The sequence below is a fragment of the Ornithorhynchus anatinus genome, chromosome 4 (assembly GCF_004115215.2).
Source record: "Ornithorhynchus anatinus isolate Pmale09 chromosome 4, mOrnAna1.pri.v4, whole genome shotgun sequence".
NCBI lineage: Eukaryota > Metazoa > Chordata > Mammalia > Monotremata > Ornithorhynchidae > Ornithorhynchus > Ornithorhynchus anatinus.
In genome coordinates, this window is record NC_041731.1 from 40986637 (window position 1) to 41003492 (window position 16856).

The 16856-nt window shown below is 47.4% G+C and overlaps 1 protein-coding gene across 1 annotated transcript in view; it reads right to left on the reverse strand.

Annotated features, from left to right (window-relative positions):
- The window catches only part of GPSM1 (G protein signaling modulator 1), a 151201-nt gene extending 147821 nt beyond the window's left edge, over positions 1 to 3380 (reverse strand). The window contains exon 1 of the mRNA XM_029063160.2: positions 3088 to 3380. Within this exon, the coding sequence (XP_028918993.1) occupies positions 3088 to 3146 (59 nt within the window). The 5' untranslated portion in view covers positions 3147 to 3380. The remainder of the gene's footprint in view (positions 1 to 3087) is intronic.
- Between the last annotated feature and the right edge of the window lie 13476 nt (positions 3381 to 16856).

Consider the following 16856-nt stretch of genomic DNA (forward strand, 5'->3'; position numbering starts at 1 on the left):
ATAAAGCTGCTGCCCTTTGCCCCTCCTCTGGCATAAATTTGTCCTGGGTTGCAGAGAGCTTCTTTGCTGGTAAAATGGAAGGATGGAGAAACTGTTTCCTACTTTAGTCCCCCAGAGAGGGCATCAGGGACTGGGACTCCAATTAATAAAAACTCTCTGTGGCATCTGATATCTGCCCAAGATCTAGCTCAAACCCTGTGGCAGAGACCCTGTGGAATCTTCACAGAATTGGAGACTGGTGGTTCAAAGTGCTGTTTCATGGCTTGTGGATTTATAGGTGTGAAGACTATGGAGGTGTGCTTATGAATGACAATTTTTTCTCAATAATTAATTAACACCACAAGGCCCTTTGCTAGGAGAGTCTCCTGGCAGTGAGAATGAGTAGAAGTTCAAATCCTCTCAGGCATGAAGTGATTTCTCATTAACAGACCCAGGATCCTGGCTTTCTTCCCTGGGGGGTTCTCCAGTCCATGAAGCCATAGTCAAAGAGCACAGAACACTGAAAAGGAGAAGACTGATAATAATAATAATAATTATAGTATCTGTTCAGCACTTAACTACATGCCAGACACTGTAATAAGCACTGGGATGGATACAAACAAATAGGGTTGGAAACAGTCCCACACAGAGCTCACAATCTTAATCCCCATTTTATAGATGAGGTAACTGAGGCACAGAGAAGTGAAATGACTTGCCCAAGGTCACACTGATAGAAACACACAATTCGTGTGGCCACTGGAGGTCAACGAATTAAGTTCAGGGAAACCTATGCAGGAGACAACTGACTTCAGCCTCAAAGTCAGACTAAAGACGGGACAATTGGAAGGATCTCATCCTTGAACCGATTTGTGTGGGGGGAAGCTGGGGGACCCGGGAGGGGAGGTGGAGGGCCCTTGGATGACAACAGGGTATGGGCACACAACCTTGTAAGGCCCAAATAGTATGGTGTATTTTCCCTGGTGCTGGCTGACGGACACCAACCGGCTTAATTGGAAACCCTGTGCACTCTGACCTATTAAATGCTCACCAGTTCCCATAAACTAGAGGCAAGAACCAGGTGCCCTCTCCTATATTCTGGGACTATAGCCCTGAGGCCTGAGTTGGTTCTGAGGAAGAAGAAAGAGGCAAGAAAGGTGGGGTAGGTGGAGGGGTGTTGGGAAGGTGGGGCAGGTAGGGGCTGTTGGGCAGGTCTAAGGATATTGGGAGGGTGAAGTGGATGGAGGGCTGTTGGGAAGGTGGAGTAGGTGGGAAGGTGTTGGGAAGGTGGGGTGGATGAAGAGCTGTTAGGAAGAAGTAGCGTTGCTCGGTGGCCAGAGCATGAGCATGGGAGTCAGAAGAACACGGGTTCTAATCCCCACTCTGCCACTTGTCTCCTGTGTGACCTTGGGCAAGTCATTTCACTTCTATGGGCCTCAATTCCCTCAATTGTAAAATGGAGATTTAGGCTGTATGACCCACGTGGGACAGAGACTGTGTCCAACCTGATTTGCTTGTATTCACCTCAGCGCTTAGAACACTGCTTGGCACAGATTAAGCACTTAACAAATACTATTATTATTATTATTAAGGGGGGGTGGATGGGGAACTGTTGGGAAGGTGGGATGGATGGGGAACTGTTGGGAAGGTGGGGTGGATGGGGAGCTGTCTGGAAGGTGGGGGCTGTTGAGAAGGTGAGGTGGATGGGGAGCTGTTGGGAAGGTGGGGAGCTGTTCGGGAAGGTGGGATGGATGGGGAGCTGTTTGGGAAGGTGGGGTGGATGGGGAGCTGTTGAGGAAGGTGGGGAGCCGTTGGGAAGGTGGGGTGGATGGGGAGCTGTTGGGAAGGTGGGGAGCTGCTGGGAAGGTGGGGTGGATGGGGAGCTGTTGAGGAAGGTGGGGAGCTCTTGGGAAGGTGGGGTGGATGGGAGCTGTTGGGAAGGTGGGGAGCTGCTGGGAAGGTGGGGTGGTTGGGGAGTTGTTGAGGAAGGTGGGGAGCTGTTGGGAAGGTGAGGTGGATGGGGAGCTGTTTGGGAAGGTGGGGTGGATGGGGAGCTGTTGAGGAAGGTGGGGAGCCGTTGGGAAGGTGGGGTGGATGGGGAGCTGTTGGGAAGGTGGGGAGCTGCTGGGAAGGTGGGGTGGATGGGGAGCTGTTGAGGAAGGTGGGGAGCTCTTGGGAAGGTGGGGTGGATGGGGAGCTGTTGGGAAGGTGGGGAGCTGCTGGGAAGGTGGGGTGGTTGGGGAGTTGTTGAGGAAGGTGGGGAGCTGTTGGGAAGGTGGGGTGGATGGGGAGCTGTTGAGGATGGTGGGGTGGATGGGGAGCTGTTGAGGAAGGTGGGGTGGATGGGGAGTTGCTGGGAAGGTGGGGTGAGTGTGAAGAGCGGTTTAACAAAGGATTCCGCAGTGAAGGCGGACGATCATCGACTTTTCGGTGGGGGATTCCCACCGAGCCACCTCCCCGCTAGAGGTGGCGTGGCGGCGGTCCGTCCTAGGCAGTGTCCCTTAGCCTGGCTGGACCCTGAAACCCGGCCGGCCTCGCCACCCCCCCCCCCCCCCCCGGGCAGGACCAGTCCAGGAGCTTAGGCTTTTGAATGGAGTTCCTTCCCTAGGGCTGCCCAGGAGGATGGGGGCGGCCGGGGGCCCCCCGTCAAGCCCCCTCTCCGGAGAGCCCCCAACTCGGTTTAGGATGGGATTTCACCTCCGCAGAGGAGAGATCAGCCGGCAGAGGCTGCTGCTGCTGCTGCACAACCAGGCGAAGCCCATTGTGTCCCCCAACTCCAGCTCCTTAGAGCACAAAGCATCGCAAGGCTGCGGCCAGCTTCGCCTTTCTTTCCTCCTCCTTTTCCATGGAGCTCCGGGCTAAAATGTGCCGGAACTCCTGGGAAAAACAAACCGACAAAACCCCCCAAACCAACCATCGGGGCTCCCCGCCCAGGATGGGCTCTGTCTGGTCTGGGACCCCGAGACGAGATCCCTTTCGCGAAGGGAGCATAACTTAGGCAGGAAGAAAGTTAAGCGGGCCCCGCGCCAACACGCCCCTGCAGCAGACACCGAGGGGGAGAGACCCAGAGGGACCGGCCCCCTCCCCACCCTCGGGGAGATCCTCTCTTACCTCGAATAAAGTCTCTTGGTGGCCGCGTTCTGGATCTCATCACTGGGGAGGAAAGCCATGAATCACGGAGAAGCGGGAGAGAGCCCCCCGACCCCCCTCCAGATCCAAGGCTGCGGCACAGAGGCGGCATCAACCCGAGATGGGAGGAAGGAAAAGCCACCCTGGCAAGCCAGCCGGCCCGGAGAGAGTTCCCTCCCGGGGAAGGGGAACTGTTAGTGGTATGGCAGCGGCTAGGAAGTGATGTATAGACAAATAAACTCTCCAGCAGGCCGCTCCTCCCTCCCCGCGTGATGTCATCCCCGGCTAACACTGTCAAGGGGGGAGATCAGGAGAGGGGATGGGGGATGGAGGGGCTGGAGGGGAGCAGGGGAGTGGCTTTGGCTCCTTTCTGGCTTTCCGCTACCCTCGGCTCCCCCCCTTGCTCCCCCCATTTCACCACCTCGGCTGCCCCCACCGCAGGGGATCCGGGGCTTCTGCTCCCCACGTGTTGCTTCTTGGCTAATTCGGCAGGGTGATGGACAAGCCAAGTCAACCGCGTGGGAGTGTGAGAGTGTGTGTGTGCAAGTGTGTATGTGTGAGGGGGGTTGTGGAGTGGAAGGAGGGGGACACACTCTGCGTGAGTCAGGGTCTGGGGACCACTCAGCCCTCCAGGGTGACCCGGGGGCGGGGGTGGGAGGGAAGATTTTAACTCACCGCAAGATCCAAGAACTAAGACGTCTGGAGAGGATTGAGAGGTCGGTTCACTGAGGAGACAGCTGGAGGATCAGATTGCCCAGGAGTTGGGGCATTTCCACGCATTCCGAGCTTCAGAGCGGACGGTGCCTTTCTCGAAATGACTTTTTGGCTGGCCCTTCGGCGGGCCTCTCACATTTTGTTTTTCCGAAAGGCTAGCGAAATTTCAAGACTGGTTTTCCTGGAGACAGAAACAATCAAATAGCTTGTGAACCCTGTAAGATTAGTGAGTCCACAGATATTTTAGCAGGTAAGATATCAGTTTGCCACTTCTCCTGGGGAACTGTTTGGGCCGATTGGTGTGGTGCCTGGGCCTGCCTCTGTATAGTATGTGTACTGGATATCCTCTGGTACCATGATATTCAGTAGTATTTATTGAGCGCTTACGATGTGCAGAGCACTGTACTAAGCGCTTGGGTTGAACAAGTCGGCAACAGATAGAGACAGTCCCTGCCGTTTGACGGGCTTACAGTCTAATCGGGGGAGACGGACAGACGAGAACGATGGCAATAAATAGAGTCAAGGGGAAGAACATCTCGTAAAAACAATGGCAACTAAATAGAATCAAGGCGATGTACAATTCATTAACAAAATAAATAGGGTAACGAAAATGTATACAGTTGTATACAAATGTATAATGATAGCACATTAGTCACAGTGCAGGGTATATCCGAACCAAAGGGAACCACATTTCTGGGACACAAAAGACTTTAGATCCACATTCTACAGGCCAAGGTCCTGGACTGCTCCAGTTGCTTGTCCGATAGGATGGCGCCGGGGTGGGCCTCACCGAGCTGTGCAGGAGAAACCTGAACAAGAAACGGTGAGAAAGGGGAGATGCAGGCAAGCGTATTTCCCAGGACAGGGAGAGGAATGGGGCGCCCACAAGAACGGGGTTCACTAAGCAATCGGTCGGCCCTTGCAAATCCAAGTGGAAAAGGAAACAGTACCTTGACACTGGCTGAGCCTCAGTTAATCGTCTTGAGCCATGCCTCAGAGTCAGTCAATCATATTTATTGAGCTCTTACTGTGTGCAGAGCACTGTACTAAGCACAGAGCCCAGGAGCATACCATGCACTGACCAATCCCTCCGTTGTAGGCTTGGGGGCATGGGTGGGTGTGATATCACCATTCTCATTTATGCAGAAATGGAAAGGAAAGTTTTGGGACTTTTTGTTACGGTATTGGTTAAGTGCTTACTATGTGTCAAGCACTGTTCGTAGAACAGGGGTAGCATTAATCAGGTTGGACACAGTCTGAGTAGGAGGAAGAATGGGTATTGAATCTCCATCCTGTAGTTGAGGAAACTGAGGCACAAAGAAGTTTAGTGACTTGCCCAAGTTCACACAACAGGAAAGGGTGGAGCTGGGTTTAGAACCCACATCCTCTGGATCCCAGGCCTTTGATGTATCCATTAGGTCACAGAGATCTTGCCCAAGATCCTACCTACAACAAGCCTGGACCTGGGCTGAGATTAACTGTCAGGGATTACAACCACTGTAACCTTTAAATTAAACTGTCAGATCATTGTGGGCAGGGAATGTGTCTGCCAACTCCATTGTGTTATACTCTCCCAAGTGCTCAGTACAGTGCTCTGCACACTGTAGGCACTCAATAAATACCGCTTATTGATTGATCCTCCGAAGTCTAAGGGAGAGTCCTGTGGGGTATTTCATTCTTAAAATCTGACTGAAATAATCCCAGAGTTCCCTTGCTCCTTCACACCCAGTGAGAGGGCAGGTTTCAACCCTTCTGATGTCTTGGGCAGTGTCTGACCCTAGCTCTGAGCTCCAAAGAACGATGATTACACATTCTCTGATTTTCTCTTGTTGCTCATGGCCTTACATCTGGAGAAGAGAAGATCCAGAGTCAGAAAGCTCAGTCCCTGACCTCCAGAACCAAGACATTCCAAGCTGAATTCCAGGGGCTGGATCTCTTCTGATTTCTACCAGCTAAGCAGTAAACCTCAGGTTTAGAGATGACTCTTTCAATAGATGAACCAGGTCAAGAATCCAGCCGTCTACAGGGAGAGGCCTAAAACTCTGAACCTGGTCTCTAGTAGCAATTGCCCCCTCTTCCCCACTTAGACCTCTTAATAATAATAATATTAATAAAAATAATTGTGGTATTTGTTAAGAGCTTACTATGTGCCAGGCACTGTACTAAGCGCTAGGAAAGATACAAGATAATTGGGTTAGACATAGTCCCTGTCCCATATAAGGCTCACAGTCTTAATCCCCATTTTACAGATGAGGTAAATGAGGCACAGAGAAGTTAAGTGATTTATCCAAGGTCACACAGTAGACAAGTGGCCACTAGCCACCAAGCCATTACTTCTATCCCCTAGACAATGCTGCTTCTCTTGAACTGACTCCAGTGCCTTGGGGACCCGAAGAAGCAGAGGGTTTAAAAGAGAAATGAAAAGGACATTTCAGGCCTGGGTTGGTTAGTTTGTTTTTCCTCCAGAGGATATTAGGTAGGAAAATGAAAACCAGCTGGGCTCCGCTTCTGCCCCCTCATTCCCAAGCCCTTTCCCAACTGCATGAGTTGGGAGGGACTCTCCTGCCAAGGGCCAGGTCTGCCAGCTGACACTGCTCCAGTGTGGGAGGCCAGTGAAGGCATCCTAGGCCAGCAACCCCGAGGGCTAGAGGTGGCTGAAAGAGAAGCCACTTGGGTATGGGTGGAAGGGAGGACAGTATCTAAGCATGGTGAGCGGTCACCTGACTCACTGCTTCCCAATGTTTTTCTCTAATCCCAGGGATCATTTGAAAATAGCTTTCAAAATACCACAGTTATTATTATTGGGAAGGCAGAAATAAGCAGCACACACAGAGGAAAGGGCACAGAATGGTGAGTCAGGAAACCTGGGTTCTAACGCCTGCTGTGTAACTTTGAGTTATTTACTTTCTCTGCCTCGGTTTCCTCATCTGCTCAATAAACACGATTGATGATGATGATGATGGTCCCCACCAAGAGCATCCTTCATAATGGTCACAACTCCTCATCAACTCAGTTCCCTCCTCTGTAAAATGGGAATTAAGGCTGAGAGCCCCACATGGGGAATGGACTATGCCCAACCTGACTAGCTTGTTTCTAGCGTGTATCCTCTAGGTTATAAACTCATTGTAGGCAGGGAACGTGCCTACCAACTCTGTCATATTGTTATACTGCACTCTCCCAAGCACTTAGTATGGTGTTCTGCACATAGTAAGCACACAATAAATTCAATTGATTGATTGATTGATTGAAAATCAACTATGCTAAAAATGAGGCAGCGCTTGTAGGGGGTCCCTTCTCCTGGAAAGCAAGTTGAGTGACAAGCAATGAGCAATTTCAGAGATGGGAAAATGAAGCTAGAGGCTTGGGCCAAATCTCCCCAGAAAAGTCAGCTCTGATGGAATAAGCTAACCTTGATTCAACGAAATCACTTGGATTTTTTTTTCCAGGTGTGAAGTAGCATGGCCTAGTGGAAAGGGCATCTGGAAGTCAGAGGACCTGGGTTCTGACACTCATCTACTGTTTGACCCTGGGCAAGTCACTAAACTTCTGGGTTCCCTCATCTGTGAAATGGGGCATATCAGCCCCAGGAGAGACAGAGACTGTGTCCATCGTGATTATTTTGTATCTACCTTAGAACAGTGCTTGACATACAGTAAGCGTTTAACAAATATCATAAAAAAAGTTCAGGCTCCTTTTGGTAGGTAATATAATGAATATACTAAGGATCAGAAGCTGGGAGTCCTGGCCTCTAGTATCAGCTCAGCAGTTCACTGCTGTGTGATGTGATCATGCTATTCAATCTCTCTGGGTTTCAGTTTCTCCAATTTTAAAATGGGGCTAATGATGTCAGAATCTCTTGATGCATGCAGAGTGGAAGTGAAGAATGAGTAAGATCATCAAAAAAGGGATTTGGGCTCTTCAGAAGAGGAGGGGTGGGGGGTGACTCTACTTAAGTCGTGGGGACAGTGACCTCCCGGATGCCATCACTCCACTCCTTCCTTCCTTGAGGATTCTGCTGCCTGCCTGGCAGGGAGATGCTAAAAATGCCCCAGGCAGAGGAGCACCTTCCTCTAAACTGTTGGCTCATTATGGGCAGGAGACATGCCTGCTCATTCTGTTGAATTATACTCTCCCAAGCCCTTAGAACAGTGCTTTGCACATTGTAAGCACTCACCACTGATTTACTGGTTGAGAGAGTATACACAAGGAAGGATTAACTGAAGCCACACACAGCCACCCCTTGATAACTCCTTTCCTGTGTTTAACCACCATTGTTTGCATTTGGGAAATCAGTCTTTCCAACTAATCTAAATCCCTCATGCTAGGGTTTAACACCCATAAGAGCAACAGCTTGATTCAATGACAGATTCCTGGGCCAAGTCCCTGCAGGCTGGAGCTGTCTCTCTCTCAAAAGCAGTAGGTGGTGGAGGAGGAAGATGTTTACTTATTTGTTAGCACTGGTTTACTTATCCCTCTGGGTTTATTATTTTATCAGTGCTTACAGTCAACCATGCATTTTCATCAATATATATCTCTTTGTCTTCCCCATTAAGTTGTCAGTGCCTTGGGGGCAGGTCTGTGTCTTACTTCTGTGAGAAGAAGAAGATGATGGGAATGAAGAAATGATCGACTATCATGAAGAGCCTTCCGAGAAGAAACTGGAGTTAAATTAAGCCCCAATAAGTTTTTTTTATGGTATTTGTTAAGCACTTACTTTGTGCCAGGCACTGTACTAAGCGCTGAGGTAGATTCAAGTTAATCAGGTTGGACACAGTCCATGTCCCACATGGGGCTCAACAGTCTAATTCCCCATTTTGCAGATGTGATACCAAGGTACAGAGAAATTAAGTGACTTGCCCTAAATCACACAACAGACAAGTGGCAAAACTGGGATTAGAACCCAGGTCCTTCTAATTCCCAGGTCTGTGGTCTATCCTTAAGGCCACACTGCTTCTCGTATTTGTTACGCATTTACTATGGGCCAGAAATCGCACTAAGCACTGGAGTAGACGCAGTTGAATCATTTGGACACCGTCCCTGTCCCACATGGGGCTGCTAATATTAATCCCCATTTTAGAGTTGACATACTTGAGGCACAAAGAAGTTGTGACTTTCCCAAGGTCACATACAGACAAGTGGCAGAGCAGGGAGTAGAACTCGGGTCCTCTGGCTCCCAGGCCTGTGCTTTATCCACTAGGCCAAGCTAATTCTGGTTCGTGTATAACTAGTGTCACATGCCTGGGTTGTGTTTCCAAACAAACAGCCTGCGGAACTGTTTTTTAGAACACCCAGGTGGGACTTTCCAGTGGCTACAACCCCACCCAGTAAAAGCCCCACTCTAGGGAGCAGTCTCACATAGCCCAGCATCAAGTCCCAGCCCCACTCCCTCGAGTGCTAATCCTGCAGCTTCTCTCCTTCAACCTCACTTTTGATTTCTGCCTACTCTGCCGGCTTTGCCTTGAGAGAATTATTCATCAACTGGATAATGACCTGAGGTGCCCTACACTCCCTCTTGTGGATTCTTCGAGGCTTCCAGGATGCCAAAGTCCCCAGAAAGGCTGTAAGTGAGACCAGATACCATTAATTGTTTGTAAGAGAGAGACACAGGAGGAGAAATGGGAAAGTTTTGGGCTGAATGGAAGCCTATCCATTTTCCTTCTGGGAAATATCCAGAGAATGCCAGACATGTCATGAGAAATTGATTTACTGTGTTCAGCCCGGATGGAGTTTGATTCATCTCACTGTAGACCCGTAAACTGCTTTTTTGCATCAGTGGAGACGAGACCGCGACTTCCTATGTTGAGCAGATTAGTGAAGCTCATAGAAAACCTCCGTTTGAGAATCAAATCTCAAGGTTATTCGGAAGAGAATAAAGAGCTATTGCTGGGGAGAAGCATCAGCTTTGTGCAAGGTGATAATCCTTTTTCCTGAGGACCTGGCCTGCAGAAATGAAGCATTAACAATTTACCAGGAATAATTCTATTTCAGCAGAGTTTAACGTTGGGAGGGGAGGGGGGATAAGAGGGACATGGACAGTGAGGAGAGGGAAAGGCTCATCCGTATTAAGGATTATAGTCACTTGGAATATTTGTTGGAATTTAGGGATTTCTTCCTGTCTGTTCCTAAAGCCAAGCAACCCAACTCAACTTGGGAATTGGAGGTCCTGAATTTTATTTCTGACTTCACCACTTGCTTGCTGTGTGACCTAGGATAAGTCACTTCACTTCTCTGTGTTTCAATTCCTTCATCTGTAAAATAGGGATTCAATACCTTTCCTCCCTCCTACTTAGACTGTGAGCCCCATGTGGGCCAGGAACTGTGTCCAAATTGATTATTTTGTATCTACCCTAGCATTTAATATGGTGCTCGGCACGTAATAAGCACTTAGCAAATACCACAGTTATTGTTAGCTGAGGGGGAGCATTCTCTTCATATTAAAAATCTCTATTTGAGATCAATGCCTGGGACTGAGAATCAGCATGGTCTAGTGAAAAAGAGACCAGGTCTGGGACTCAGAGGACCTGGACTCTTATCCCTGCTCCACCACTTGTCTTCTGTGTGACCTTGGGCAAATCACTGTGCCTCAGTTCCCTCATCTGTAAAATGGAGATTAAATCCTCCTCCTTCTGATTTAGACAGAAAACCCTATGGGACAAGGAATGCTTAGAATAGTGCTTGACACATAGTAAGCACTTTGCAATTACCATTTAAAAAAATCAATCAGTGGTATTCAGTGAACTCTTAATGTGTGCAGAGCACTGTGCTAAGTGTTTGTGGGAGTACAGCAGAATTGGTAGCCACATTTACTGCTCACAAGAAGCTTACAGTCTATAGGGGGAGACAGACATTTACATAAATAAGTAAATAAATTACGGATATGTACCTAAGTGCTGTGGAGCTGAGGGTGGGGGTGAATATCAAGAGCTGAATATCAAGAGCTTAACAGGTACAGAACTATGTATATAGGTGACACAGAAGGGAGAGGGAGTAGGGGAAATGAGGGCTTCATTGGGGAAGGCCTCTTCTTTCATCAGAGTTTACCCCCGACACAAAAGTTTATTGAAAAAATAAATATGGAAGGCCCTTCTCCACATCTGCAGGGAACTGAACAGGAGAAGTGAGATTAAAATTTCAACAGGAGAAATTTTGCTTAGCTCTAAGAGAGGACTTCCTGCTGACTCAGGAAGCCAAGGGAGGTTGGGACATCTCCATCCCCGAAGAATAAACAGCACTTCCCTAAAGTGCTGGGCATTTCCCCTGCATCCCAGCATGGAGATAAGCGACCTGGGCAAGATGGCTTCTTGAGGTCCCTATTAATCAATCAATCAGTGATATTTAGCGAGCTCTCACTGTCTGCAGAGCACTGTACTAAGTGCTTGGAAGAGTACAATACAATAGAGTTTGTAGACATGTTCCCCACCCACAACAATATTTTAATTCAAGGACTCAGGGATAGGAATGTCAAAACTGGTGATTCTCCATCTTGGGAACTGCATCTTAGGTTCACAATCTCAAGGTTTGCCTGTGCCCCCATTCTCCTTTGCAGAAAAAGGTAGCTACCCCACGCTTAGTACAGTGCTTGGCACATACTAAGTGCTTAACAACACAATTATTAAGGAACCTTTAGTCAATCTGGTGAATTTATTGAGTTGCTGATGGGCAGGGCTTTCATTCATTCAATTAATCGTATTTATTGAACACTTACTGTGTGGAAAGCACTGTAGTAACCACTTGGGAGAGTACAATACAACAATAAACAGACACAGTCCCTGCCCTCAATGAGTTTGCAGTCCAGAGAAGAGAAGGAATATTTCTTAGTGGGCAGCACAGGGTTTCTTGCCATTAAGGATCTTTGTAAAAAGCATTTCTCTTCATTCTAGAACTCCCTCAATAGAGGGTAGAGAGCCCTCTACACATTATATCCTGATTTTAGAATGAGAAGAGACCTTCAGATGTCACCCAGACCATCCTCCTGCATCTAGGCAGCGATGTATTTGGGACATTCAAAAGAGGGTAAAGGATCATGGTGATAGTAAGAGTATTTATTTTTTCCCACTGGGTATACTGCATGCACTGTAGTACTACTACTATTAATAATAATAATAATAATAATTGTGGTATTTGTTAAGCATTTACTAAGTGCCAAGAACTGTACTAAGCACTGGGGTAGATACAAGATAATTGGGCTACACACAATCCCCGTCCCACATAGGGCTCACAGTCTTAATCCCCATTTGACAGATGTGGTAACTGAGGCCTAGAGAAGTGAAGTGACTTGCCCAAGTTCACACAGCAGACAAGTGGCGTAGCTGGGATGAGAACCTAGGTCCTTCTGACTCTGGGGCCCATACTCTTTTCACTAGGCTGCAATGTGGAATATAGGAAAAAGAGATTTGACATAGTCCCAGACCTTAAATGAGTTTATACTCTAAGCAGGGAGACAGTCATAAATTTTTTTTACAAATAGATTAGTCTAAATAAATAAATTCATAAGTGTTAAAGATGATGGATGGGCTTAGTAGTAGTGTATTTAGATGGGTTTATAGGAGTTTATATGACTTAGAGTGCTAGGAACTAATCAGGAAAAGCTTAGTGGAGGAGTGGGGATTTTAGGGTGGCTTTAAATGTGGGGAGAGTTGTTGTCTGTCTGATTTGAGGTAGAGGAGAGTACCAAGATGGAAAATCAGTATTAATAAAGGGACAGACCACCATTCTCCTGATTTTCAAAGCCCAACTAAAATCATATCTCCTTCAAGAAGCCTTCCCTGTCTAATCTTCCCACCCTACTTTCCCTCCCTCCTGCACTACCTATGCACTTGAGTCTGTATCCTTTGAACACTTAGGTACTTACCATACCCTCAGCATTTATGCACATATCTTTTTACTAGATTGTCCTCCCATCTGTGATTTATTCAATGCCTGTTTGCCCCACTAGAATTTAAGCACCTTGAGGATAGGGGTCACGTCTACTTACTCTATTGCATGCACCCAAGGGCTTACTACAGTGCCCTGCACACAGAAAGCGCTCAATAAATATAATTGAATGAATGAATAGTACAACGCTCTGCCCACAGTGAGCCCACAATCATTGATATTTATCAAGGTTCTGTTCTGGGGCCCTTCACCCACTCCCTTGGAGAACTCATCAGCTCCCATGACTTCAACTAACACCTCTATGCAGATGATACCCAAATATACTTCTCCCATGCTGATCTCTCTCCTTCTTTGCACCCTCACATTTCCTTTTGTCTTCAAGACATCTCTACTTGGATGTCCTCCCATCACCTTTAGCTTAGCATGTCCAAAACAGAACTTCTTATCTTCCCACACAAACTGTGACCTCCTGCTCATTTTCCCATCACTGTAGACGGTACCACCATCCATCCTGTCTCACAAGCCCAAAACTTTGGTGTTATCCTTGACTTCTCTCTCTCATTCAACCCACATAGTCAATCCATCACTAAATCCTGTCGATCCCATCTTCACAACATCATTAAAATCTGCCCTTTCCTCTCCATCCAAACTGCAACCATGTTAATACAGTCACTCATCCTACCCTGCCTGGATTACTGCATCTTGCTGACTTCCCAACCTCCTGTCTCTCCCCACTCCAGTCCATACTTGACTCTGCTGCCCAGATCATTTTTCTACAGAAATGGTCAGGACGTGTCATCCCATTCCTCAAAAAACTTCAGTGGTTGCTCATCCACCTCCTTATCAAACAAAAGCTCCTCACCACTGGCTTTAAAGCGCTCCGCCACCTTGCCCCCTCCTACCTCACTGGACTACTCTCCTTCTACAACCCAGCTTGCACACTTTGCTCCACTAGTGCTAACCTTCCCATTGTGCCTCAGTCAGGCCTGTTTTGCCGCTGACCCCTGGCCTACATCCTGCCTCTGGCCTGGGACACCCCCCCCCCCCCCAATCTGACAATTCATCTTCCCTCAAAACCTTATTAAAGGCATACCTTCTCCAAGTGGCCTTCCCAGACAAAGCCCTTCCTTTCCTCCTGCCCTACTCGCTTCTGTGGCATTGCTCTGACTTGCTCCCTTTGTTTTCCCCCGCCTCCCAGCCCCACAGCACTTATATACATATCTGTAATTTATTTATTTGTACTGATGTCTGTCTTCCCCCTCTAGTCTATAAGTTTGTTGTGGGCAGGGAATGTGTCTGTTTATTGTAGTATTGCACTTTCCAAAGAGCTTAATACAGTGCTCTGCACATAGTAAGTGCTCAATAAATACAATTAAATGAATGAATGAATGAGAAGCAGAATGGCCTAGGGGATATAACACAGGCCTGGAAATCAGAAGGACCTGGGCTCTTCCACTTGTCTGCTGTGTAACCTTGAGCAAGTCTATTCGCTTCTCCTTGCCTCAATTTCTCAATTCCTCAACTGTAAATTGGGAATTAAGACTGTGAGCCCCAGGTGGGACATGGACTGTGTCCAACCTGATGAACTATATCTACACCAGCACTTAGTACAGTGCCTGGCACAGAATAAGCTTAGCAAATATCTTTATTAAAAAAGCTCTTACTGTTTGCAGAACACTGCATTTAGCACTTGGGAGAGTACATTATAATGGCGTTGATAGATTTGTTCCCTGCCAACGGGGAGCTTACAGAAATACAACTGACTGACTGACTGATTGGCAGAGTCAGGAGAGCAAGAGTGAGATACAATTAAATGGTCAGCTTGGGAGGAGTGAAAACAGCGAATGGGGGAATAATGGATGAGAGCAGATACATATTTGGACAATTTGGTGGAGAACCTTGAAGCTAATCGTGAGGAGATTTTGTTCAGTGTGGAGGGACACAGAAAGCCTGTGGAGGGTTTTGAGGAGATTTTTTTTACGATGTTTGTTAAATACTTTAATATGTTCTAGGCACTGTACTAAGCACTGGTCTAAACCTCAGTCTTGTCTATCTTGCCACCAACAGCTCACCCATGTCCTGCCTCTGGCCTGGAATTCCCTCCCTTTTCATATTCAAAATACATTCATTCTCCCCACTTTCAAAGTCTTATGAAAATCATTATCTCCTCCAAGATACCTTCCCCGACTAAGCCCTCATTTTCTCTTCTCCCACTCTCTTCTGTGTCCCTGCTGCACTTGGAATTGCACCCTTCATTCACCCCTCCCTGAACCCCACAGCACTTATGTACATATCTGTAATTTATTTATTTATATTCATTTGTCTCTCCCTCTAGTCTGTAAGCTCACTGTAGGCAGGGAATGTATCTGCTTATTGTTATATTGTACTCTCCCAAGAATTTATTTTTTTTAACGGTATTTGTTAAGTGCTTACTATGTGCAGGCCCTGTTCTAAGTGCTGGGGTAGATACTAGGTAGTCAGGTTGGATACAATCCCTGTCCCATATAGAGTTCACAGTCTTAGCCCCCATTTTACAGATGAGGTAATTGAGGCATAGAGAAGTGAAATGATTTGCCAAGGTCATGCAGCAGACAAGTGGTGAAGCTGGGCTCTGTACACAGGAAGTGCTCAATAATCATGTCTGATTGATTGATTGATAAAAGCCAGAAGTTAGGGACAGGGACAAGCCCTTATGACGTGGGGAGGGGAAAAATAGCAAGCAGGATCTGTCTGATCTGAAGCCTCCCATGCCCTAACTTGAACCCCACTCTCTCTCCTGCTTAAAAAGAATTCAGGGCAGGTAGAACCAGTTAAAAGATTCCTCTCACTCCCAGTCCCAGGGCATTAAGATAGGTTAGAGCATTTCAAGGAAAGGCTAAGGGGATTGCTTTTTGAGGACTGCCCCAGTCCATGTGGAATAGAGGTCTAGGAACATTCCTGGAGAGTTTCCTTAAATGGTAAGTTTGGCAGTTGCCCCAGAGTTCACTTCAACAGGCCTGAGTTCTCTCTGAAATCAGCCTGGCTTCTGTCCTCCTCCCCCTCAGCTAACCAGACACCCACTGTGCCTCCTTCTGCCCACTTTCTCCTCAGCCAACTGGACACCCATTGTGCCTGCTTCTGTATCTCATGAGAAGGCTGGTAGATGGAAATGGGGTGAAGGGTGGAGGTGCCCCCAGGCAAACTGTAAGTCATGGGATCCAAAGCCTAATGAGAAGCAATGTAGCCTATTGGAAAGAACACAGGAGAACATGGAGTCAGGAGATCTGGATTCTAATTCAGATTGCTTCCTGTGTGACTAACTTCTCTGGACCTCAGTTTCCTCCATTATAAAATGGGGATTAAATAACTGTTCTCTGTCCTCCATAGGCTGTGAGTCCCATGTAGGACAGAGTAAGCGCTTAACAAATACCATTAATATTATGTCACAAAAGACAATCACCACACGGATCCTACAAGCACTCTGATACCATTATTCAATCAGTAATATTTACTGAGTGCTTACTATGTGCAGAGCACTGTATTAATTGCTTGGGAGAGTACAATTCAACAGAATTGACAGACATTCCCTGCCCATAATGAGCTTACAGTCTTGAAGAGGAGACAGACATTATTATTAGAGAAAGACTCCAGGGCTGGAGAGACCACTCTCCGATCCAGTAATGGTAGTGCTGATTTTTTTTATGTTCTTTTAACCCTACCCTTCGGCCTTTGGAGTCTGCAAGATCACACTCCAGCCAGGATAGAACTTGCCACTCAGCTCCTTTTCCTCTCCCTGGCCTCTCCCACTCTTTGCATCCATATCTGCTGACTATCCTGCATTGCAAACAAACCCTGAGCTTAGCAGACCTCTCTCCCTCCCCTCGGCCCCCCTTGCAAACCTCTCCATGTTGCCAAGGTAACATGACACTGAAGCTGGGGACCTTTTCAGCAGTTGTCGCCTGAGCTTAGGATGGGTCAGTTCCTCAGGTTCACCCCTTCATAAAAACCTTCCCCATGGACTCCTTTCTGAATCCTTTTCAGGCACCCTCCAAATTTTAGCTCAGCTGAATTTCTAGTAAAAAAAAAAAACCCAAAAAACATTAGAAGAAGCCATTTGTCTGAAGAATCTTTAGCTTTCAGAAGTGGCGCTGGGCCTTGTGAGGGTTTGAAGGCTCAGAACGGAA